At 32.7% G+C, this 27,169-nt stretch overlaps 2 protein-coding genes across 2 annotated transcripts; one reads left to right on the top strand and one right to left on the bottom strand.

The window, feature by feature from the left end:
• The first annotated feature begins 555 nt into the window (after positions 1-555).
• On the top strand, positions 556-17,959 carry LOC147502021 (protein DETOXIFICATION 27-like). Its single transcript, XM_086606986.1, has 8 exons — positions 556-1,043; positions 1,138-1,679; positions 4,362-4,448; positions 4,991-5,047; positions 13,646-13,884; positions 14,401-14,519; positions 17,281-17,367; positions 17,462-17,959. Exons 1-8 carry the CDS (start codon positions 759-761, stop codon positions 17,507-17,509), a joined length of 1,464 nt encoding a protein of 487 aa, XP_086463112.1. The 5' UTR covers positions 556-758; the 3' UTR covers positions 17,510-17,959.
• Positions 17,960-24,324: 6,365 nt separating this feature from the next.
• Positions 24,325-26,562, bottom strand: LOC147502020 (2-oxoglutarate-dependent dioxygenase 19-like). Its single transcript, XM_086606985.1, has 4 exons — positions 26,191-26,562; positions 25,773-26,008; positions 25,052-25,379; positions 24,325-24,684 (listed from the first exon to the last, which is right to left on the bottom strand). The coding sequence occupies exons 1-4, from the start codon at positions 26,473-26,475 to the stop codon at positions 24,439-24,441; spliced, it is 1,095 nt and encodes a 364-aa protein (XP_086463111.1). The 5' UTR covers positions 26,476-26,562; the 3' UTR covers positions 24,325-24,438.
• Between the last annotated feature and the right edge of the window lie 607 nt (positions 26,563-27,169).

The following is a 27,169-nucleotide window of genomic DNA, read 5'->3' as shown; positions in this document are numbered from 1 at the left end:
TTTCCAAAAAAAAAAAGATGCAAACCGCAGCTCTTTTACATCCCTTCTTCACAAGTTTGTTCCCGGATCGCTGCGTACATTGTGCTCTAAATATTCAATTATTCGATTTTAGTTCTTCGATTTTAGTAAGGAGTTCCTTACTAAAAATACATGGGATATCGGGGATTGATGTCTTTGGAACTACCTAGGCTGAGACTCTGAACATAGACAAGAATTAATTCCCAGAGACGAAAACTTTGGCTGTCCAGAGATAAGAGATTCCACACCTAAACAACATTACATTCAGTCTATTCAGACACAGGATTTCGCTGTCAAAACTTCCAATAATTATCAAAATTATAGGAAAACTATCGGTTTTGAAGCTTCTAAGAATTTTATAATTTTTCTCTAAAACTTCAGAAATTCTTGTCCATGAGCCCAAGTCGGTACTACACTGAGTTGCACCTTCTAGCTGAGTTACAGTTTTTTTTAGTAAAGTAGCTGAGTTACAGTTACTACAAGTTTCTAAAACAATGACATAAAGTTTCGGTATTCTGTAAGTATACATCACCTCTCATACAGATTCACTTGTAGTCTTGTGCCGTGGCTCGCTCATTTAGAGAATATAGTTTCTTCAAAAGCATTACCATATAACCACATGTGCCACCTATTTATTTCTTCACACCTTAGACCTCATCATATCTATCATCATTAAATTCAAATCGATCGCTATTCCTTTCTCTTCATAAAAAACCAACAAAGAGAGAGAGACCAAAAATATGGAGAACGATGGAAAAGTAGAAGAAACAATTCCCTTGTTACAAAATTCATCATTGCCCCTTGCAATCAAAGAAACTGATGATGATTATCAAAATTTAATACCAAGGGTGTGGATTGAATCAAAGAAACTATGGCACATAGTTGGTCCTGCTATATTTAGCCGTGTTGCTATTTATTCCATGAATGTTATCACACAAGCCTTTGCTGGTCACTTGGGTGATCTTGAACTTGCTTCTATTTCCATTGCCAATACCGTTATTGTTGGTTTCAACTTTGGTCTCTTGGTGAGTTTTCGATCTTGTTCTTTTTTCCACTTGAAAAAAATGATTTTGAGATTGGGTTTTTGATGTTTTCTACTTTCTATATTTGGTGTTTTAGTTAGGGATGGCTAGTGCATTAGAAACATTATGTGGACAAGCTTTTGGTGCAAAGAAGTACAGCATGTTGGGAGTTTACATGCAACGTTCATGGATTGTTCTGTTTCTGTGTTCTGTTCTGCTTCTTCCGATGTACATATTTGCTACTCCAGTTTTGAAGTTTTTGGGACAACCAGATGATGTTGCTGAGCAATCAGGAATAGTGGCTATGTGGATGATACCACTTCATTTCTCATTTGCTTTTCAGTTCCCTTTGCAAAGATTTCTTCAGAGCCAACTTAAGACAGGGATTATAGCATGGGTGTCTTTGATAAGCTTCATTGTTCATGTTTTTGTCACCTGGTTGTTTGTTTATAAACTTCAATATGGTATCATTGGTACGGCTATTACATTGAACTTTTCGTGGTGGGTTTTAGTTTTCGGAATGTTTGCCTACACTGTTTGTGGTGGATGTCCTTTATCCTGGACTGGGTTCTCTTCTCAAGCCTTTTCTGGTCTTGGGGAGTTTCTCAAACTTTCTGCAGCTTCTGGAGTCATGCTATGGTATGGCCTCTTTTCCTCCTTAATGGATTTTTTTTCGCTTTCCATCAAGATCTGTACAGATGGTCACATAACATGCATGTTAAGTAGCAAAGAATCTTAATAATTTACAACGATTGTTACTTGAATTGATGTTTAGTTTACTTTTTATGCGATAGTAAATAGCACAAAACTGCCACATAGATGTAATAAAGGGCAAACAGTACAAGAGGAGGACCGAGGACGGAACCATCAGATGTTCATGAACTAACCCTATTCATGGTTGTATAATGTTAATCCTAATTGAAATGAATGCCAGGTAAAATAATGCTGATGCTTACTGTGTTCCTACCATAGTTTGGGATTTTGAATTATCAAAATTCCAGAAATCTGGAAAACCAAAATTCACAATATTTCAACTTAGGTCATATTTTTATTTCAATTAATTTCAGAATCATCAATATTTCAACTCTATATTGTTTTTTTGAAAAGCTGATATTCCACTATGAATCGTGAACACTGGTTTCCAAACTCACCTTGAAATAGGGTTGGGAATAGGGGTTGTTAAAAGTGGATAGACTAGCCCAGCCCTCAAACCATAAAAGCCCTCATGTATTGAGGGTCGGGTCAAATAGGGTTATGATATGAAAACTCAAGCCCTCAACCCGTCTCTCAACCCTCATTTTTTAGAGCCAAATGTGGGCCGGATCAAATTATACTTTACTAGTTTATTTAATATTTTTGGTTATTTTTTATTTGTTTTTATTATATTTTGATTATGTATATCAATTTAAGTATACAAAACTAATTTTTATTCTTTTAGAAAAAGAGAGATAGAGATGATACTCTTAAAACATCTACATTTTTCATATTTAACTAGGTTGTTATTAACTATGTTGTTACATTGGATTTACTTTTATGTATGACTCATATATCTATCATTCAATTAATTACAAAAAACGTATATATTATGTTCTAATCTATCCCCTATTGAAAAGTAATTCAATGATTTTTTTTTTTATACAACTTAGATAATTAAAGTATAATACATAAATGTAATGTAAAATAACAAAAAAAATGCATGAGGGCCAAATGAGGGTTGGTGAGGGCTTAATGAGGGCCGAACTTATGTTTCAGAATCTAGGCCCTAACTCTTTCCTTATAGGCATGAAGGCCGAGTTGGCCTGCCCTTCAAATCTCTAGGGCCAACTTTTGAGGGTTTGAACATGCAATTTTGAGGGCCGGCTCGCAATTGGTTGAACATGCAAATTATCACCCTAATTGGAAATGGTACGAGTTTCAACCCGAATCCAACCATATCCAAATCCATTTTACTGGACATGGTTTCTATATGTTTGTGACTAGAATCCGACCTGAATATCCAAAAACCAATAATGTAACAAAATTCATATTTTAAAGTTTAAAAATTAATTTATATATGAAAATTATTAAAATAATATATTTTTTTGTATTTTTTTAATGGATATAAATATCCGGACCTGAATAATATATACGATAAAGAGTTTGAAGTGAGAATCTACCCAAAACCATACCATTTCCAGTCTTGAATAGATTAAATGTAGTGTTCCTCTGCTCATCTAACTGTTCCAACATGTGGAAAGCTTTTTATCTTCTGTCTGCCATGTTGTGTAGCGTACACCTTTTTCTTTTTTGATAAAGCATGTTGTGCAGACTGCAATATCATTTTTTTTTTAATAAAGCATGTTGTGCAGACTGCAATACATATATGTGCATTCCTTTTATTTATTTTCCATTCACATGCATATTATATTTATTTAAGTATAAATTTTGGAATTACATGTAGGGAACTAAATATGCAGTTTAGATGCGTTTGCCTTACTAAGAGCATTTGCAATGGTTTTATCACCTACTTTTTCCAACCTAAAAGTTATTTTCACAAGGCATAAAATTTTTTTTGGACTCTCCATTTTTCCCACAGTGAGAAAAAAAAAAAATAAATAAAAAAAAAAAAATTAGGACCTCAGGGTTTTTTTTTTTTGGATTCCAACCGCCAAATTTTTAAAAAAAAAAGTTTTTTTTTTTATGACTCTTAATGTAATCAAACTTTTTTTTTTGACAAATTTCAGGGGGGAAAAAAATAAAAAAGTTTTTTTTTTTTTGGACTCTAATTTTCTCAAATGCGTTTTAAAAAATTGAACATTGAATATTTTTAAACACCTTTGATATAAATAAAATACCAATGACCATATTTGGTGACTATTGGATCAAAATGTCCATATTTGGTGTTTTGGGTAAAACTATCCCCTTACAAATGCCTAAGGCAACAGATTCAAGAATTACCAACCTCAGGGTCAAATGAAAAGGTTACTTAAGTAATCAAACTTACATTGCTTTTACACATAATTTGCTCTGAAAAAATTGAATTGAATATTTGAGTGAGGGAAATGACCATATTCAAATTCACTCCATTATCCCCTACAGAAAACAATCAAAACACAAGGAGAAAAGCCAGATATTACAGTGTTTTTTTTAGCAGGATGTAAAAGTTCATTGTCCATTTCTAGTCTCAACATTTTGATCGTCAACATGGTACGATTGTTGTTTGATTGCTAATGATGTCTTAATGGGTTTCCTGGTTAAATTCCCTACTTAAGTTAACATTCCTCTGTATTATCATTTACAATGTTGCTCCCCTAACAGTTGGTTGGTGGATATATTGTACAGCTTGGAGAACTGGTACTACAGAATACTGATCCTAATGACTGGTAATCTAAACAACGCCAAGATTGCAGTGGATGCTCTCTCTGTCTGGTATAGGACAACGTTGCTTTTTGATTATTGTACTTGGGGGATATGATTATATGAACTCCAACGAACTTAAGTGACTCCAAAATTATTCCATCCTGAAAAGCGGACTTATAAGAGGAATTGAGAGTTGATTTTTAGTGGAAGTATACATCTTATAATAAATAACACCTCCACAAAAATTCAGCTCAATTGAGTTTGTTTAACATTGTCGAAAGTTGTATCGAAATTAGAATAATCGGGATTGTCGAATAATTTCATAACATTCCAAACGATTTTTGACAAGGTTGTACATCTTCAGATGAGTTGATTTTTGTGAGGACGACTTCTATTGTGTAGAGAACACATCTCCACTAAAAATATGTTTCTAATTCATTATTTTTTAGTGGTGGAGTTCGTTTTAGTGGAGTTCATATAACCATCCCCACTTGCTTAACTTTGAAATCTTTTCTGTTGCTATTTTATATTGATACTATATATATTTTGTCCCAAGGCACAAGTTCTTGTTGTTATGTTTGTGTGTCATGAATTCCTGATTAATTTTACAGCCAAAGCATCAATGGATGGGAAATGATGATTCCTCTTGCCTTCTTTGCTGGCACTGGGTACGCCTCCTCTAACTTTTATTTCATTTCCCACGACTGTGGTTGTGTCAATCATTCTAATTTCAGTCATTCCGTTTTAAGCGTCGGTTTCAATCATTCCAATAAGGCAATAAGCCAATCATTCCATTTCACAACAAAATATGGTTACCTGAATTCTATTAAAGAATGAATAAATTACAGTTAGAGAATGAGTTTATAGACAACAAAAGATTAGCATACTTTGTGTGGTATTAATGTATTATGGATCTGCCGTTAAATTTTTCCCCAAATCTAATTTGCTTTTGTGGTAACTGTTAAATCTAATTTTCCACGTAGAACTTTATGTTTCAAATCTTTTTTCAAAATGAACAAAAGGGGTACATGAATATTAGATGCTGTATGAAGTAAGTATAGTAAGCGCCATTTTTTACCGCATATTACGGTTATTACCACCTTGGGCAGAAAAATGATAAACCAGTCAAGATCATTGTTGGGTGGAGACTATGAACTTTATGTTTTATGATTGTGACTCCATTTTAAAAAAAACCCTTAGTTTAATAAACACAAAAACCCGAGACATTCCTCTCAATAAAACATACATACTTTTCGTTGTAATTGTGTGTGCAACTTCAAAATTGCGAAATTGCAGATTCCCTCTCGTCAGCTTCACATCCAATTGACTATCATTTCGAAAATTGGGAATTATTCTCTCTAATTGGGAATATCTCACTCTCCAATCTAGGATTCTCATGAAATAAAATAAAATAAAATGAGGGAAACTTGAGTTTGCTGTATGTTTTAATTAGAGAAATGATCATATTAGTTTAGTCAAATATCAAAATCTAAATCGAAACCGATATTTTGTTTAGTCAAATATTGGAATAATGAGATGCGTTGTCATTCAGAAAAATTAGAATTAGCTGTCCCATAAGCAAAACTAATTTGGGGGTTTTCTATAACGATACATGTCAGTGAGCCGAAAATTTTAGTTTGCGTGTGGGCATGTGGTATTGCCATGTGCTCAAGCATATTTATTAACTATAATTAGCCATAGTTAGTGAGAGATTTAGTTATAATGGGAAAGTAAATAAGGCGAGTTTTAATTTCAAGATTTTAGTTTTGGCGCTCTTATTTTCCCTCCTTCTCCATCGCTTTCTTTTTCATAAATAAACCTTTTAATGTGAGTTCGCTTTTAATTGAAGTTGTCTTCTTTTTGTTATGAATGTGATTTTTCTTCTCTGTTTGAAGTGTTTAGTATATACAATTTTTTTTATAAGTGACTAGAATTTGTTGAGGCGGAAAACAAATAATAAAAGGAGGAGGAAAATAGGAGTCAGAAGATGGAGAGTAAAAAAAGGAGAAAAATCTCACGTAATGATATGTTTTGGTTCAAAAAATCTATTTAGACTCCCTTAATAACTCCATAGAGACTCCATATCTTACATGACATCCAAATTATATTTCTTTTTCAAAAATAAAAAATAAAAAATATAAACAAATAAACAACTAATAACTTACCCAATTAATAACTAAAACCCAAAATAGTAACAAATAAATAACAAAAAATTTAATTATATTTTCACAAAAAAACACACACACACACACACACACACACACAAAGTCCAAAAAAAAGTTAGGTGCCCCAAAAAATTCATATTCCTCATTCTCAATCCTCTCTTTTTTTCTCTCACAAAATTCCACTTTTTATCACTTTGCTTTAGTTTATATTAATTTAGAATGGTTTTCTATCTATTGACTTGAACAAATGGTTCATATGTATGGTTGTATATATAAATGTTAAAAAATATGATGATTTGTTTCACACTTAGGCACTCAATTCAATTTTTTTTTTTTTTGTGTTAAGGTTTATTCTTTCTTTTTTTTTTTTTTAATTTATTTGTTTGATTTGTTTGTGGAAATATAGGCAAGTTTTTTTTTTGTTACTATTTTTTGTATTAGTTATTTAATTACATAAGTTATTTATAATTAATTTGTTTGTTTCTATGTTTGCTTTTTGAATTTTGAAAAGAGATAATAGGATTTGATGTCACGTAGGAAATGGAGTCCCAAGGGAGTTATAGAGGGAGTCTTAGTAGAACTATTGTTTTCCCATTTGTTTTTACAAAAAATCTATTTAGACAGGGACTTCATATCTTACATGGCATCCAAATTATATTTCTCTTTTCAATAATAAAAAAACAAAAAAATATAAACAAAAAAATAACTAATAATTTACCCAATTAAATAACTAACACCAAAAATAGTAACAAATAAATAACAAAAATCTTGCCTATATTTCCACAAACAAATTAAACAAAAAAAGAAAGAAGATAAAGAAAAGTTTAAAAAAAAAATAGTAATAATAATAAACCCAGTACCCCTAAAAAAGAGTTGGGCTCCCAAAAAATTCACCTTTGTCATTCTCAAATCTCAATCCCCTCACTTTCTTTATTGTCACAAAATTTCAGTTTTTTTAATCATTTTAGTTTACATTAATTTTGAATGGAGAAAAAAAAAAACATATGATTATCTATCTATTGACTTAAACAAATGTTTGGATGATTATGTAAAAAAAAATATGATAATTTGTTCCACAAGTGCACCCAATTCATCATTTTTTGGGAGTTAAGGTTCATTTTTCTTTATTTTTTTTTTTTTGGTTGATTTGTTTGTGGAAATATAGGTATGTTTTTTGTTTTTTTATTTATTTATTTGTTATTTTAGTTTTAGTTATTTAATTAGGTCGGCATGTTATTTGTTATTAATTTATTTCTATATTTGTTTTTTGAATTTTGGAAAGAGAATGAGATTTTGATGCCACGTAGGAAATGGAGTCCCAAGGGAGTTATTGAGGGAGTTTGAGTAGAACTACTCAACACTTGTTTTTATTTCAATTTTCATTTCAATATCCCTAAAATCTTGGAATTAAAACTCGCCTTATTTACTTTCCTATTATAGGTAAATCTCTCACTAATTATAGATAACTGTGGTTAATATGTAGGGAGGGACACATGACAATGCACTATTAGACCCATATGCCCACATACTAAATTTTTCGTCAGCAAGCTAAACCATTTGATTAATTGGACATAACATCTAAATTGATACTTTTTGAAAGTATATTGGTATTTTGAATAAAAAAAAAAGATAAATGCACTATTAGACCCATATGCCTACATACTAAATTTTTCGTCAACAAGCTAAGCCATTTGATTAATTGGACAGAACATCTAAATTGATACTTTTTGAAAGTATATTGGTATTTTGAATAAAAAAAATACATTATCTATTTTTGGAAACCAGTGCAAAGTTCATGTATTTTTTGTCATTTTCTCTTCATATTTGTTACGCAACTAAACAATGCCATAAGACCTTCCATAATGACTAAACAAGAAATTTATTCTGATACAATATCACGGAAAAGACTTCGGTCCTCAGCACTTAGGACCGAAGTGCATCCAAAGCGGCTTCGAACCACATTTCAGTTTTTTGGTTTTTTAATTTGCTAAAGACTTTTTTGTGAAGTTGCTGATGTGGAAAAAAAAAATTGTGGTTCAGAACTGCTTTGGATGCACTTTGGTCCTAAGCGCTGAGGACCGAAACTTTTCTCCAATATCACATGTAATGTACGGACAATGGACGGTAGTGCGCACTATCACCATACAAGGCCGGGATATCAAATATATCACAAACATCTATGAGACTATATGCCAAGTACCATTTTTTTCGATAAAGATATACCAAGGAGTTTTCAAGGAGTTGCATCATTTACACTTTGACAATCCAGTGAAAGCTACACATGCCAGAGTACCTTTTAGACTATGAGTCCATGACTACATGGAAAATTATGTCAACTAGTATGGTGTACATGTTTTCTTATAAACACCCCCAATTGTGGGTCTCTTGAGTAAAAAATGTTCAAAAAATAAAGAGTCTTGTTATTGACAAAACCCAAATTGTGTTGGGCAGACTCCAACCTAATGTGGAGTCTAGAATTATGTTGGGCACAACATAAAAAAATCTAATACCACCCCCTCCTAATTGCCCAAACAAAAAAGAAACCGAAAAAACTGGTTACAGATTCTGATCGTCTCCTTCAGCAGTTCAAGCACCCACCCAAAATGACATCTATATTAAGTATTAACCAAGAGATGTTGAGATTTCAACCAGAAAATGCCAATTGCAATTTGCATCTATATTCACTCTTCCTTTACTTTATTTTTCACTATCTTTGATTGATTTGAAAACTTATCAAAAAGAATATTATTACAAATCTTTATTTTAACTTTCTATTCTTGATTATGTTTGGGGTGTTTTTAAGATGAATGAAATTGATAAAGATGATTTCAGCATGTACGACTTGAGTGGGTTGACTCAAGACTTTTCCAGTAAGGTGTACAATCAATGGCGATTGTGCTGGACCTAGCTGAGATGCACCAACTACTTCCAAGTTCCAACCGACTTGAGTAGGTCGCATGTTTATAGCCCAGAAGACTTGAGTGGGTCACCTAAGGTCAAACAAAAACACATACAACTTAAAAAAAAAACACAATTTCATTAATGGAAAAATACAAACAAAACTTGATTCCCTAATTTCATTACTTTAACCAACTATTATTATTATTATTATTTTTTGCAATAAAATTATTTCAAAATATTCTTCATCATTATATTAAGTGGTGGACAAATTTTAATTTTTGAGGGTTGGGAGAAGTAGTGAGTAAATGGGTTGAGTTTTGAGAAATAGAAGGAAAGAGAGTTGAGTTTTAGAGGGTGTATGATGATGATGAGGAAGATAGTAAAGGCAGTAGAAGGTTGCAATGGGTTAACTTGATGTAATTGGAGAGTGTCCAACACAAAACATATTTTTTAGGATAATGGCAAATTTGTAATATTTTTTTTTGGAGTCTGTCCAACACAAAATCAGATGTACCCGTAGCAGAATCCAAAATAAAAAGTGTTTGAGTTTGCTAATTTTCTATGGGTCGACAAAAGAAAAGAAAAAAAAAAAAAAAGTTAATGGGTCCATAAGAGACAAAAAGATTCAAATAAAATAATAGAGATATATAATGACTAATTTGACCCTATCTATAACAGTTTTTAGTGTCATTAGATGGTTAGTTGGAAATTCAAACATATAGTGTAGGGACAAAACCGTAAAAAAGAAAGATGAAAGAGTCACAAATAAAAAAAGTATTAAAATATTGTTGTATCACAGTAGGTGGCGTGAGATTTTTAAGGTAGTAAAGGTGTATACATAAATAAATATATCACAATACAATCGTATTTCTGCAAAAAAACATTAAAATTTACAACAAGGGCCTTCTCTATAGTCTATACTAGATTTTGGACTCGGGCATATGCCCGTGATCTATTAAATATTTTGTGTGCTGAAAAGACTTTACAAAATGTCTGACACAAATTTTCGAATCAGAATATATTTTTATTGAAAATCAACCGAAACACGTTAATAAGCAGCCATTATGGTGCATAAGTACTTGGAAACTAAGGGATCAAATTGAGATAACATCTTCACTTTGTGGTTTAGGATATTAATCTATAATTTTCAAATGGAATTATCTTAAACTCGATCTAGCTTGTATAATAGTTTTATTTGATTTATAGTGATTTAGCGGTAAATTTTCGAATCAAAATATATTTTTATTGAAAATAAATTGAAATACGTTAATGAGCAGCGATTGTGGTGCATAAGTACTTAGAAACTAAGGGATCAAATTGAGATAGCCTCTTCACTTTGTGGTTTAGGATATTAATCCGTAATTTTCAAATGGAATTATCTTAAACTCGATCTAGCTTGTATAATAGTTTTCTTAGATTTATAGTGATTTAGCGGTAAATTATCACCGCTCGGCTTACGTACTAATGTGTACAAATAACTAAAATATCTATCAAATCATTAAAACATATTGATTGTTTCCATATCCTCAAAGAATACACTACTCCCACTTGAAAAGATTTATCACATGAACATGTTCTGAATTGATGAATATAAAAAAGATTCTCTTTTAAGAAAATGCGTTCCACCTACTTAGAAGCATAAACCAAATGTGCAAATAAAAGCTCATAATAAGCTGGTGTTCTTTTTACAGATTTAGACTTTCAATATGTATTATCATATTGTAGTCTGCATGTGTTTGAAAATCAAAATAAGATTCAAGAAAGAAAAATGAAAAAATAAAAAAATTGCATATGTTAAAAATGTGAGAGTATGTGATGGGTATTCGGGCACTTACTCGGAAAGTATATTAGTCTACTTCTTAAGAAGTTAATAACCAACAACAAATGCAAATTCCAGGTATATGAAACGATTATGCGAATAACATTTTGAGTGTTCTAATTCGGTATATCTTACATAGTCCTTAAAGAATGTGGGGAACCATCGGAAGCTGATTTTACACCTTATATTAAGTTATTAACTAAAGAATATGAAGTGTTTTTGAGGCTGCGTTAAGGATATATTCGAATTAAGTCGGTGTTTAATTTTATCATAGACACTAAAAAGTGTATAATTTGTAATAAGGAATAGTTTCTACAAATCACTTATTTTTTATCAATTTTTTTTATTTGATCAAATATATAAAAATTGGAATACTAAAAGTGTTTGATTCGTAATAGGAACCTTCTACAAATCACCTATTTTTTAACAATTTTTTTTTTATTTGATCAAATATATAAGAATTGGAAATACACTCAAACTCTCCAAATATAAGAATTAGAAATACATTCAAATTCTCCAAAGATGTTTCATGTACATGAGATTGTAAACTATTAGAAAATACTATCTTTTATATTAGAGTGCGACATAGGAGAGAGAAAAGACTAACTATCATATTATAGTGTTCCATTGGAGGTCTCTACTTTAGTGAAAGAAGTCGATGTTTTATCATAGACACTATAAGTGTATGATTTGTAATAGGGAATTAGCTTTTATAAATCACCTATTTTTTAGTAATTTTTTTTATTTGATATGATCAAATATATAAGAATTGGAAGGGGGTAAAATTACACCCACCACATAGGCACCTAGGTGCCATTAGGATTTTACAACTCCAATTGTAAATTATTGTAAAGTCCATAAATATCTACTCTCTATTGTTCCCAATGGAGAAGTGTAAAAAAGTTTAATTTTAAACTCAGATGACACTTTAAGTGACGCCCCTCTTTAAATTAAAGTGGGACGTCACTTTAAATGTCGTCCGAGTTTAAAATTTTCAAATTGTGACTTTAGAAATAGATAGAGATGACACTCCAAGTGACGTCCATTTTTTTTTTTACTCAGATGTCTGTTCTAGTGTCGCCTGAGTTTTTTATTAGCTGATAGTGAGAGGGGGAATTCCCCACCCTCTCTATCAACTAATACTCTATTACCTACGGTATAACACCTCCATTGGAAATAGTTTTTTGACATTTGGAGTGTAAAATTTTCACTCTATACGGTTTACACCCCCCATTGGAGATGTCCTAATATAAAATTACCTTCTAAAATATAAGAATTGAAAATACATTCAAACTCTCCAAAGAGGTTAATGTACATGGGGAATTAGAAATACACTCAAACTCTCCAAAAGTTCATGTACATGAGATTGTAGGCTATTATAAAAAACTATATTTTTATATTAGAGTGACACATAGGAGAGAAAAAAAAACTAACTCTCATATTAGAGTGCCACCTAGGAGAGAGAAAATCATCCATTGGAATTCTCTGATTTAGTATATAGATAATAGATATGAGAAGTTGTAGTTTATAGTTTTGTGAGTTTGTTTTATCCTCCTCCCATGTTAGACTCAATCAAATCAAATTGTAACATAGGAAAGACAAGAGATTATTTATTTAGAAGTATTAAACAAAAAGTTCGTGATGTTCTAATCCCTCCTTAATTGTTACATACAAAAAAAAAAAAAAAAAAAAAAAACCCTACTGTGTCATTGTGTGTACGGTGTACCATGTACCAATTTACCACGCCTGCAAAATAGTTCAAACCAAGAAAAGATTATTAGTTTGATTTAAACAAAACATAACATAACTATTTAACCTTCTCCCTAATTATGTGACTCCTTTAGTCTTCAATACAGAAACCGAACAAACAATTCGACATGCAACTACTGAATTGATGTAGTTGCTATGTTTGACGAATTGATGACTTGAAGATGAATTAGAAGTTTGAGTAACGAGAAATTGGTCGTAGATCTGAAATTATAATGGGTTGTGGATCCGTAATTTGAAATAAGGATTAATAGATTTGAAATTTGAAATGTTTTGAAGAAATGAGATTGATCTAAAAAGAAGAATATAATCGATTTGGTCGTTTGACCTTGATCGGCTCCGATACCATAATCAACATTAAAAATTAAAATGATGAAAATGAGGAAATTATATTATGAATACTTGTTTCTGGTTACAGCAGTACATGCTTTTATAGTAGATTACATACACAAAACATAATCTATTACAGATGGCTAGTTTGAGAACTGAAACCTGTAAACTAAAATGCTTTAATACTAAACTAACTAATCTGATTAACTGATAACTAATCTCTATTACCTAGTACTCCTAACATGTTGATTGTTGAGTCTGGTCTATTATTAATTATGATGCAGAGTTAGAGTGGCAAACGAGCTTGGAGCTGGAAATGGAAAAGCAGCTAAATTTGCAACCACAGTTTCGGTGGTTTCGTCCCTAATCATTGGCCTATTCTTTGGTGTCTTTATTGTTGTGCTTCACGACAAGTTCGCCCTCATCTTCACCTCAAGTACCGAAGTCATTAATGCAGTCGACAAATTGTCTATTCTATTAGCTTTAACTATTCTCCTCAACAGCGTTCAACCAGTTCTCTCTGGTGAGTAACTAATATAATGCTACATTATATATTCGTACTTAATTGGGTTCATCTGGTACGACATTTTAAACGCACAAATTCATTGTAGTTGGTCCTTAACTCCTTATCCATGTAGAAGATTCAAAAGGGCGTAACTTCTCATCTCGATGTTCTTGTGCAAGAATTCGACCTTAACAAATGCCAGGCTCATTTTCTAAACGATTTTTATTCAGTCTAACTCATACACTAACAAGAACAAAACAGCTCGGTTAGTTTAATTTTATAGGGGTAATATCCGAGTTAATTAAGCTACAACAAGCTCCAGTATGTTAATTTATGAAAAAAGAAAAAAAAAAAGATAGAGAGAGAGAGATGGAGAAGCTTAAGTAAGCAGTTAGTTTCGAACTCTCAATATCCAGCCCTATAAAATACTAGATCTATATCCCATGACGCAAAATCGAATGGGTTAAATAATAGGATACACTTATGATTTTTAGTACACTACAGTTCGTACCTAACTTTGGGCAATTTATTCAGGGGTGGCTGTTGGATCAGGATGGCAAGCAGTCGTCGCTTACATTAACGTAGGGTGCTACTACGTCATTGGGGTGCCAGTTGGTATACTCTTTGGGATGGTCTTTCATTTCGGTGTCATGGTAAGTATATCACCATCACAACCTTGGCTTCGGCACTTCGCATCATATTCACGGGTCCTGGTAGTTCAAACTTAAAACTGTGTTCAAAGTTCAAACTTGGTAGTCATGTTGGGCTAATCACTATATTAGGACATCTCTAATGGGGTGTAAAATTACACTTCCACATAAGCTTTATATAAGGTGTCATTAAGATTTTACAACTCCAATTGCATACTATTGTATAGTCTATAAATAATCACTCTCTATAATTTTCAATGGAAAAACCTAAAAAAAGTTGGATTTTAAATTCGGACGACACTTAAAGTGACGTCCCTCTTTAATTTAAAATGGGACTCTATTTTAAATGTCGTTCGAGATTAAAAATTATAAATTGTGACTTTAGAACCTTGGTTAAAGTTGGTTTTTAAAGTCCGGATGAGGAATTCCCCATTCCCTCTATTAATTGTTTTAGTTAGTGAAACAAAACTCCGATATCCGGATGAAAAAAACGGAATTCCCCATCATCCCTCTATTAAATTGTTTAATGTATTTCTTTTTGACATCGAATTTCGGTTTATGGTTAGACTTACATACGGTTTACACCTCCTATTGGAAAGAGTTTTTTTATAATGGGGTGTAAAGTTTACACTTTATACTGTTTACTTGGATTGTGGGTTTGTGAAAAATATTGATTCCAAAGTTTGTTATCCATTTTGAGATTTTGTGTGATTGTGACAACTAAAGAGAAAATAAACCACATTTTCAACTTGGGTTTAACATAGAGAACGAGCCCATATGACAGAATCAATGATTAATTACGGCTTCGGGTTATGGGAGTGGAGTTCGAACCAGTGTTCGTGATTCTGAACGAAACCTCGGAATTCCGTCCAATATTTTGGTTTTTCAAAAAACCGAAATTCCAAATATAGAATCGAAATATTAATTATTCTGAAATCAATCGAAATTTCAAATATAATAGAGATCGAAATTTGATGAATTTCGGTTTTAATTTGTCGGAATTCCGAACTATGGTTCGAACTTGCGGGGAAAAACCCCACCTGATTTTACAGTTAGGCTTACGACCACACCAGCCCACTCATATTACAGAATCTAACATGAGAAATTTACTTTATTTAACCAAATTGTTACAAATTCAAACAAAACAAACAATAATTTATAATGTACTTTAAATTTTCAAAAAATAAATACAATAATTTAGAATGTAACTTTACATGCGTGTTATACACAAACATAATGATGTTTGCATGTATGTTGCATACATGCATAATGATTTGTTCATGTACACATGCATATATAATAATATTTGTATGTGTGTTATACACATACATAATGATGTTTGCATATATGTTATATATTGTATGTGTATCAGTGTATGTGTGGTATATTTATGCATTGAATGTGTGTTATACACATACTTAGTGGTGTTTGCATGTTTATTGCACACATGCTTAATGATATATGCACATGCATAGTGGTGTGTACATGTGTATCGGACTATTACTCCAAAGTTCCAACTTAAAAATATCATCGATGACAACAATATTGAAATCGAGATAAATGACACAATTGATTAACATAAGATTTAAGGATTTGAAGAGGAAATTTAATTGTTGTTCAATTCCTTGTCGAACCGGTGTCGAAATCAACCAAATTATTATTCAATTAGCAATAATCTAGAATTGAAAAATGGAAAAATAAATTGCAAAGGAAGAAGAGTGTTTGTCATAAGAGAATAAGATGTTTTATCATATCTTAAATTACTAATCATAACACACAAATTAGTTCGCTCAAATATGAAAACACTAGATCTCAAAAAAATTACAAGTTTCTAGTTGGAGTTTTTTTTGCTAGATGGAGAAGAAAGTAGATATTTTCTTATATCTTAAATACTAATCACTAATCACTAATCACTAATCACTAATCAACTAGTTTAAATATAGAAATAACTATATCTCAAAAATATTACAAATTTCTAGTTGGACTTTTTATTTTCCTTTCTTTTTGCCAGTTGGAGAAGAAAGTCATAATCGGTATTAAACAAAAAATATATATGATGATGTCAGCTTGAAAATGTCCTAAAACCATAATTGAAGAGGTTGACTAGTTGACTTTGTCCTAAAAACATATATATAATTATAAGTGGTCCGGTACTAGAGCCATAATTATTTTCAAATATATGTATATGGGCCTAATTTTGTAGTTTAACATCATCATCAACTTCAGGACTCTGGGGCTCTGTGTTCATGAAGTCGTGCTCCAATGCTCCATAGACCTGAATGCACAGGCCCAAACCTAACTACGTGTCCTCCAATTTTTTAACTAAGTTATCAAATATATTGATATGAAAATCGTTACAAAAAATTGGCTCAATTGAGATTATATTTCCAAACTAACCTCAATTAAATCTGTAATATATATAATACATGACATATTGGGATTCCCACCTAGTGAGCCATCAAGGCTTTTCTAGAAATACAACATGTTCTTGTGGAGCTAGGTATAAGCTATGCCTTGCAGTTTGGTCTGCTGCGAAGTTCACTTCATTCCACATACTTCATACCAATACATAATCTAATTTCTTTTTTACTAGTTCCCAACTTCGCATGGCAGTCTAATCTCCCCTGGCAACTTTGAAGTGCCAAATGCCGTAACTGCTGCTTTAGAATCCGATTCTATCCATATTCTTTCCTATCCTTTTTCTATCGCCAGTTCATCACTTTCCTCCAACTTCAATGTTTGAACTGATGATATATTTGCACAGGGTATATGGTCTGGGATGATTGGTGGGACTGCAGTTCAGACATTGATATTGGCAATAATGACAATACGTTGCAACTGGGAAAACGAGGTAAAATTAAGAATTTGTCCCAACAAGAAAAAACTAGAATATATGATATTTCCATGCGACTGATTTTTCTTTTCTTTTCTAATTGCTTTTGCAGGCTGAGAAAGCAAGCTCTCATATGGAAAAATTGGCAAGAGGAAAGTAAAGAAATGAAAAAGAAGTCCAAATTAAATTGAGAGAAAAAGAAAAGAAAAAAAGAAGCCTTGCTTTGTTATAGAACTGAACTATTTGTGCTGGAAATTGAAAGGCAAACCAACAAGGTGGTGGAAATGTCCTAGCCTCCGTAGCAAGTTCTCTTATTAAACCGATCCAATTGGGGTATTCCTGTTTGAGCTAAACACCTACACTTTGATATATCAAGTGCAAGTGCAAAAATCAGAATAAATGTGAAAGGATGTCCAGTCGCATTTTACTGAGTTTGAATACACACATGTTATCACTAATGTTTTGAAAACTAAACCGGTAATCGAATAGATTTTTTTCGAATGGTCCAACTATGGTTTGATTCTGTCGTATCGAATGCTATTTCTTTAGCAAAATTTTGATATGGATTGTAAAATTTCTAAACATAATTCCATTGGTATGACATTAAAATCAGTTTATAATTTTATATTGATAAAATTTGCTTTCCTCGAACTGGAATTTTCCAACCGATGGGGTTTGGTCTCAAAAAAAAGAATTATCTATTTAAAAACTGGGTAAATTGTCCCCCTAGTTTTTTATTGGAAAAAATAAATTATCTGTTTAAAAAATGGGTAAACCCCCCACTTTTGTCACCACTTTATAATAAATTCTCCACATTTGTAAACATCACGATTTTCCCGTCTCTAATTTCCATCCCAATTCAGTTGATATTTCACCTAATACCAAAATTACCCGTGAACTAAAAGTATAACTAACACCTGAGCCCATTTCATTAGGCCCGCCCATATCCACACTCAAAAGCCCATAACCACCAACTAATGGTCATTTCATTATTCTTTACCCTAGATGCACCGTAGCAACCCATCTTTCTTCTCCAATTCATTTTTGCTAACAGAAACAGAAAACTCCTTAAATTCCGACGATTAAATTATCAAACACCCGAAACCAATCAAGACACACCACCTCTTTTGCATCCAATCTTTCAATAAATCCCTAAACTACTGAAACTCAATCACTTACTTGATAAATAATACATTCTTACTAACTGTTTTTTGCATCCAAATCATTTTTTGATAAATAATACATTCTTTTGCATCCAAATCGTTTTTTGATAAACAGAATCGAGGCCCTCACAACTCATCTCAAAAAAAGGGAAAAAAAAATGATAGAAGTCGAAAGGAAAAAGAAGACAATACTGGCGGCTGGCTTGGCCTGGGCTGAAGGGAAAAACAAAAAAGAATTGATTTTGACTTGCCACGTGGCTAATTTGTAGTCCTTGATTTTAAACTTATCTTAGGGTCAGCAACTTGAGTGAAACTAAGTGTCACGTATATATATCTCTTGAGGGTTAATTTTGATAATAAGTGAAATACCAACAGAACTGGAATGAAAGTCGGAGAGGGGGTCGTTGATATTTACAAATATGGGGAATTTATTATAAATTGATGACAAAAGTGGGGGGTTTGGACAAATTTCCTCTTAAAAAAGAGATTGTATTATGTTTTACCAAAATTCTCACCAGCAGCTTTTGCAAGGATATAAGGGTTGAAATTTGAATGACTCTAAATAATTATAAACAATTAAACATCGGTTGCAATTTATGAACCTTTTGTGATAACAACATACCTTAATGATACAACTTTAACATTATAACTATTATGATATTTTTATACTTGTTATATATAATGTTTTTATTGCTTTCACAACGATTTTTTTTATTAAAACAATTGTTTTTACTATTTTTCCCTCAATGCCACTTTTTTCCAAAAATCTGATTTTTCTAAAATCTGATTCGATATTTTTCTGAATTTAACGAGGATATTTAATTTGTGTTCCGATATCAAAATTTTCCAAAAAATAATTAGATCAGAATTAGGCCACTCAACCACTCATTTTTTTCAAAGCTGAATTTCTCAACGAACTTAATCTTACTCGCTTCAAACCCAGTGGTAGTTAAAGAGTCATAAACAACATACTTCATACAACTCTTAATTAACTTATATTCCTTATACCCCTTCAAATTGTTAGAATTTTTTTTATAATGTGCCACAAACACCATCTATGTCTTGTTGTCTTTGGAAAGACAATTTCAACAACATTCTTCATAGCTCCATATTAGTCAGTTATTATTGCACCGGAGACACAATTTTTCATACATGAAAGCCAAGTGGAAAATAACCAAGAAAAAGTCTTTGTATCCTCATTTGAAATCAAGCCACATCCAAACAATATCGAATGACCACGGTGATTCACCCCAACAAAGGGGGCAAAGGGCATGCCATACTTGTTTGTCAATTATGTTGTGTCAAACATTATAGCATCACCAAACTCCTCATTCGGATACCTGATTTATCATGCAACACAAGCTGCCTTTTTGTTGATGGAGGTAGTTCTCTATTTTGCTTAAAATATTGTGCCTTTCTCGGGCTCACCACATGATTGTGATCAAGAAAAACGGTATTAAGTTTCTATTTTATATTAGGACATAGAACAACACAAATTTTAGTGTTGCAGTTAGTATTGCATATTGGTTGCATTTTAAACCCATTCTTACCTTTACTCCTTGCTTTGCCCTCTCAACAACATGTCAAAGTAACATAGTTTGTTATACTCATCGTTTCTTGAAGTCCTAATCTTCACGGGAAATCCCACTTCATGACTGTATTTTTTGTAGTACTCCAATATATCATCAACAGTATCAAATGTCATCCCCACTTCTGGTTTATTCAAGTTCTCATAGATAACTTCATCATTTTCATCTCCTTCATTTCCTGCCGAAATTCTATTTCCTCCATTGCATCCATTGTCACCAAGTACGGTACAGGTTTAAAATGGTGTATTTGAAAAAAACTTAGTTCGTGTTTTAAACGGAACGTCTCGGAAAAAAAAACGGAAAAAAAAGCGTAAAAAAACGTGGGGCATAAAAAACGGGTTTAAAACGGTAAAACGGGTTTAAAACGTATAATACGTAAAAGAAACGGTAAAAACCGATGATAAAGAATATAATAGATAAAGAATTTAGTTTTTTTTATAAGAGTGGAAAAAAGAATTGACACATAAAATAAAAATAAAAATAATACAAATGAAAGAAAATTCAAATACATGAAAGTATCAAATTATCATTACTCATCCAAATACTATAAGTTTTAGATTCATTCTAAATAAGATACTACTAATTACCAACCATAATGGCATAATCAAGTTCTATAAATAAGTTAATAACTTTAAAATTTATAACTAATTATTAATAGTCCAAAACAAAATAAAACTGTCTCAATAAGTCAATCTAACGCCCACTCTTCAAAAAGGTAAACTCCAAAACCCTTTTTTCTTCTTCGTGTTTTCTTTTAGATTAAAAAAAAAAAAAAAAAAGGTTTTAAACCCGAGATTTTCATTCTTCTTCATGTTTTCTTTTAGATTAAAAAAAAAAAAACGAGAGATTTTCAAAATCTCGGGTTTAAAACGTTTTTAAGTTTAAAACGCGTTTAAAACGGGTTTTTTGAAAACCCGGTTTTAAACTGAAACTCCATTTTAAACGCATTTTTTTCAAAAAAAACGCTGAACTTGGTGACAATGATTGCATCTCCCTCAACATCTTCATGGTATCTATTCAAGTCAAAGCAAAGAGGTTCATTATCCATTTCGGCATCCATTTCTGACCGACCTAAGAAAAGCAAGAGGGAACGAGTTCGATGTTAAGAGCAAAAAGGAGAACTAACGACTTGGATGTTGAGAGGTTCTCACGTATTGGAGAGTGGAGGGAGGAGTTGAACAATTTTCATAATACACGTTACCTAGAGGTCTAAAACAAATAAGAAAAAAAATATAAAAAAAAAAAAAAAAAAAGAAAAAAAAAAAAAAGGTAACAAAAAGACTAGAGCACATGAATTGTTTTACCACGTCAGTTGGTTCACTATTCGGTTCAAAATTGTGTGTTGCTATAAATTTTTTGATAAGTTAAAACACAAGTAAAAGCCCTAGAGAAGTAGAACCTTGTCTCTCTCACACCTCCAAAAAATTAAGACCGTCATTTTTGTACATGTACGTACTGTCTTCCTGTCTCTCATCTTTCTATTTACTGAATTAAAGCATTAACATATTGAAAATGTTTGCTAAATGAACGTGTTAAAAGGTTTGTGATATTTACTAAATTAATATATTAACATGTTCAAAATGATTGCTAAATGAATGTATTAATCAAATAAAAATGGTTGTCGTAAAAGATAATTCGATTATATGATTCACATTTATGATTTTTTTCCGATTTTTTGAAATTTCTAAATTTGAAAAAGAAATTGTACATCCGAAAAAATATTGAATATGAATTGGAAAGAATATTGTCATCCAAAAAAAATTGAAAATTTTACCGAAAGCCCTTGATCTGATCCGATCCGAAATCACCCCTACCAAGAACTAATGAGATGTTATATAATTTGAGTCCTACTAAATTATTGGCTATCCACCCCCTTTTAATAATGCTAAAATACTATTTGACAAAATCTTTTTAAAATTTTTGAACTAAAAAAGAAATCATAGCACATGTTATAAAAGATTTTTCTTTACTGAAGAATGTTTAATTAAGTAAATAATGGAATTTGAGAATCTAAACTACTTAAAAAAATCGCACCCTTGAGTAATTTTTTTATGTAACTCTTCAACCATTTTTTTACGGTTTTTCTTGGCCCCTCTTCATCATTACTCTCTCTCACCTGGAATGAACACACACGCATGGCGTGTGCATATTGACTAGTTATGTAGTTTATAATTTTTTTTTTGTCATAATTTTATGTCTTACTTAATATATATTTATTGCTCTCTATTGAACATCATCTATGTCATTCGAGTTATAGAGGATCAGTTCTCGAATCGCGGTAAAGGATCTTACTTATAGAATAAAACAAGAGTCTAAAACAATTTATGTTTGGAATTTCATTGGTTGTAAATCAAAGATTTCAAAGTGACCAAACAAACAATTTGAACTTCTCATTAAATTTAGTCCAAACGACCCAAATATGTCGACTTAGAGAGTCCCCAAACGACCCAACTATGTCAGCCAATAGTCCCTAAACGACCATTTTATGTCGGCCAATAGAGTCCCCAAAGGACCCAAATATGTCAACCAGTATAGTGCCCAAATGACCTACTAATGTCGGTCCATAAAGTCTCCAAATGACCCACCCTGGTGTAGTTTGGGCTCAAGTTCTAAATGTTGTTGATATCAAATTGTAGTTGTAATATGCTAAATGGAAGCTTGCAATATTAACAATTGTAATGCGATTCAAAAGACCAATCCCAATAATGTAATAATAATATATTTATAAATTGTAGTTGCAATGGTTTACCTCATTACTTGGGTTTGGTTGTCTTCATCGTCGACGATTTCTCAGCACTTCTTTTGCTCTACTAGTTGCATCTTCTACTTCTTCACTTTCCAATGTCGTTTCTTCACCTTCCATTGCAACTTCTTTACTTTCCATTACAACTTCTTCCCCTTCAATATTTCTTGTCACTTTTTTACTTTCCATTGCAGCTTGCTTCACCTTCAACATTTCTTCTCATTTATCTAATTTGTTGTTGCACTTCAAGCATTAGCTCAAATGTTTCTTCTTCATCTTCATGTTCCATTTAGGGGTTTGATTGAGTATGAAAATAGTAAGGAAGTAAATGAGAAATTTGAGTATTCAATGTAAAGGTGAAGGACCAAAAGAGTTGGCCATATGTTACCTTGATGAGTTAGGGGGTGCCACAAAACATTTTTTTTAAAAATAGCAAACTTGTAATATCTTTTTTTTAGAGTGCCCAATGCAATTTTGTGAGTGCCCGATTAAACTAGCTTAAAAATGCCTTTAGTGAAAATAACAAGGAAAAAACATCTTAATAACCACCACTACTAAAAAAAAGACTTATTATGATGGTTGTTTTTTTTCTATCTTGACGGCTTTGTTGAAAACCATCAAGATAGGTGTCCTAGTGATATTTTTATGACAATTGTTGTGACATTGTGTCGTGTATGATACAGGTGTCAAGAAAATATAACGATTCTATGACGGGTTTCCTGAACCAACTCAGTCAAGTTAGACATTTTTTGTTATGACAGTTTTTCCTAATATATGACGTCATTAAGATACGCGTCAAGAAAATTTATGACAGGGCTTAGGTTAACTGTCAATAGAAGGGGTTGGTTTGTGTCTTTTGGACCCGATGAGTTTTTGCTTTTCGAAGCCGTCAAGACTCTAGGGAAGTCTATCCAAGTCACTCGAAAAGAAGGAATAAAACAAAAAAAAAAGGAAGTGAAAGAATGAAGTTCCCACGCACTGCCGAACCTCTTTTCTTCAAAACCAAATTTTGTCTATTATTTTGTTAGAATGCCAACTTTGATCCATATATTTGAGTGGTCAACACCATTTAAATACAGTACGTATGTTCTAATTGCAACGTTAAATTGCTATCGATATCAAAGGGGACAACCTGAAACGATAGCTAACCATACACTTTAAGTTCAAGTTAAGATCAACTCAAAATCTAATCATCTTTCTTTGGCTTTTAATTGAAGTTGAAGCCGGGTTTTCCGGAACTAACTCTCACCATCGAACAGGCAAATTTTAATTTATCTATTTATCTAATTGAGAAGTACTTTAATTTATCTATTTATCTAATTGAGAAGTACTTCCCTCACTGAAATTATAACCAGCTCTCCCTTTATTAATAATTTAGAAACCAACCCCCCCCTCCTTTTTCAATTAGCCTCCCACTGTTTTTATTCCACACCATCAGAATCTATTGAAACCATACTACCTATCGATCTTGAAAGACCAGTTTGAAGACTGAACAACTGATGTGTAGCTCAGTTTGCGTACTTGTAAAGTTAATAACACTGGATGATGTTTACAATTTTACATTCCACGTTAAAAATAACCACATCTAGACAATTTAAAGTCGAACACGATCCAAACAGGACTTCCCATTGAGTGGATTACTCTGCTGAAGCTCCAAGTATTCCTTGTATCTCATCCCAAGATACGCTGGAGGATTCTTATCACAGTCCACCAACTCCGGAGCCGGGGTTACTATTTTGTCGAAACAAGGCCCGTGGGCCATTGCCAAGGATATCCGTGTAGCTTTACTGTTTACTACGGCTCGGTGTAGCACACTTTTGTACTTTCCATTGCTCAGTATCTACAAAAAAAACAAAGATTCAGAAAATTGGATACATCAAAGCCAGTCATCTTTTGTAGTCATAAGTTTTAATTGCTCAGTTTTTTTTTTTTTGTATTTGCTCAGTCTATGACTGTTAAAAGGAAGAATTAATCTTGTATTGCAACTGAAAAAATTATCTCTTCTGGGTCGAACTTCTAACAGCTTGCCCATTTACATAGAACTATACCGTGCATTATGGCCACTTTAATATTTTTAATTTTTTAAAATATATCAATGCTGCCGCTTTGAAATTTTTGTGAAAACATGTATACACTTAACACTGGCCCTAAGTGAAAATAATTTGCAATTTCACAATTACCATCTAGTTTTAGGATTAAGGGCATACCTCTAGATGATCGCCAGTGTTAACAAGGAAAGAGTTCGGTAAGGCCTGGACATTGATCCACTTCCCATTGTGCTTCAATTGAAGTCCACCGATTTCATTCTCTATGAGGAGGGTCAGTAGACCATGATCAGAATGTGGTGGCATGCCCATTGCTAGTTCTGGTTGTGGGCAGGGTGGGTAGAGATTCCCAGTGAGAATCTGTAAACCAGATTCTAACTCCAAAACCTTGTCTATGTAGCATTCTTCCAACCCTAAGCTCTCAGATATTGCTTTAAGAAGTTCTCTAACGACTTGTCTTGTTCTTTTGCAGTACTCCAAAGAAATTTCACTGTTGTAATACGCAAAATTAGTGGGTGTATCACGTCCAAAATGGCTAGAAATACGGGTCGAAGTAATAAAAAAAGCCAATTTCTGGGACTTATTCATCGTTTAAAAGACAGAACAAAATCTTGCACACGAGTCTATGGCTTAGCGGTTGTGGTTTTCAAACTCGCTAGGCGCTAGCGGTGCCTACAAAATTTTAGTCTGGCGTTTCGGCCTAGTTTTGGGTAGGACTGGTGAGTGGTGACTACAGCCTTCATGCTTCATTTCGCTAGAGCCAATTATAGCTCCTTGTACAATTGCCCTTTGGACCAGGTAGGTGATTTAGCCTTCAAATTAATTAGGGGATATCAGGTTAGCACCTGAGATTCAGTTAATGAAGTATATATTAGCTAAGTACCTGAAATTTGGTGGTTCACTAGGGGAATGAAATTGTGGATGCACCAAAACTTTCAGAAAATCCCTCCAGAAGAACACCTTCTCCACATTCGCATTAAAGCTCGTTCCACACCTGATCGGGTCCAGCACGTGCTTTCCCGCACACTCCAATTTCTCCTCCTCCGTCAGGTCAAAGAAATTTTGAAACGCATTCAGCATATCTTCCCTTAATTTTTCTGGTACCCCATGGTTAATCACCTGCCACGTACGCCATCACAAAGCACTTACTCAACGTCTCAACCACCATAAGTCCAAAACAAATCGTAAACCAAAACTTAGAAAGGACTTGCCGTACAATTTGTAAGATTTTACATTTTATGAATATTTTTTATGTATCTCACTAAAAGAATTACAAATATATATATCTTTATAAATAATACCATGAAGAATCCCCAGTCACGGCAAGCGTTTGCAAGGTCTTGGATGACTCGGGACCGTTGCTTTGGAGAATTGGAGGCAAGGAGGGAGAAATCGATAGTTGGGATGACTTGCTCTTGTGCTACAACATGCTGATCAGTATCGTAGTCTTCTGGACGAATGGTGGAGTAGTCGTAGTCCGAAGGTATAGTGCCGAGCTTATTGGATTGAGTTGCTAAATCTTTCACGTATCCCATTAATGGTATAAGAGATGTTTCAACGTGAACCGAAGCTGTTGCGGCAGCCATGAAGCGCGTGTGTCATGTGCCAATGTGTTCGTTTTGTTGTTTGATCATTTATTTTAGAGAAAAGTTTTTCGACCATCAAATCATGACAATGTAGCTTTCAGACCACAAAAAATTTGGATAAGTACCAAACCGACAAGGTGGAAATTGAAACAAATATCACCCCCTCAAACGTTGAATTTGTCATGTCAAAATCTCAACAGTTGGTCTAGCGTGTATGAATGTATGCTGCGAATTCACCCAGTTGTTAATGCAAACAAGTATGCAAACAGTGCTATGCACCGATATTTTTTGGGTTGAAAAACACAACTATCTAACTATAGTTTGGTGAACAGTAGTTATTTCCGATTATACTCCTATCCGGTTTCGTTTATTACGGTCAAGTTAGAAATTAGATTTGTAATAACATATGTGAGGGAGGGGTAGAACCATCTATTTGTACAGTGAAATTTATATGATTCTCCTTTAAAATCACACTGTCCTCAATTTTCTAACCAATTACGAACTTGCCATTGACCAAAAATTGGATTTTTGTGCTGCATGACATGACCCAACCCAACTGACTACACACGTTTATTACACTCTTTATAAACCAATATTTTGAAAACCAAACCGGTAATCAAACCGATTTTTTATTGAAATAGTCCAACCGGATTTAACCATGGTTCGACTCGATCGGACCGATTAATGTTTATTT

This window comes from Coptis chinensis, chromosome 4, assembly GCF_015680905.1.
Source record: "Coptis chinensis isolate HL-2020 chromosome 4, ASM1568090v1, whole genome shotgun sequence".
NCBI classification, from domain to species: domain Eukaryota; kingdom Viridiplantae; phylum Streptophyta; class Magnoliopsida; order Ranunculales; family Ranunculaceae; genus Coptis; species Coptis chinensis.
This window is presented reverse-complemented; position numbering and strand designations above follow the sequence as displayed.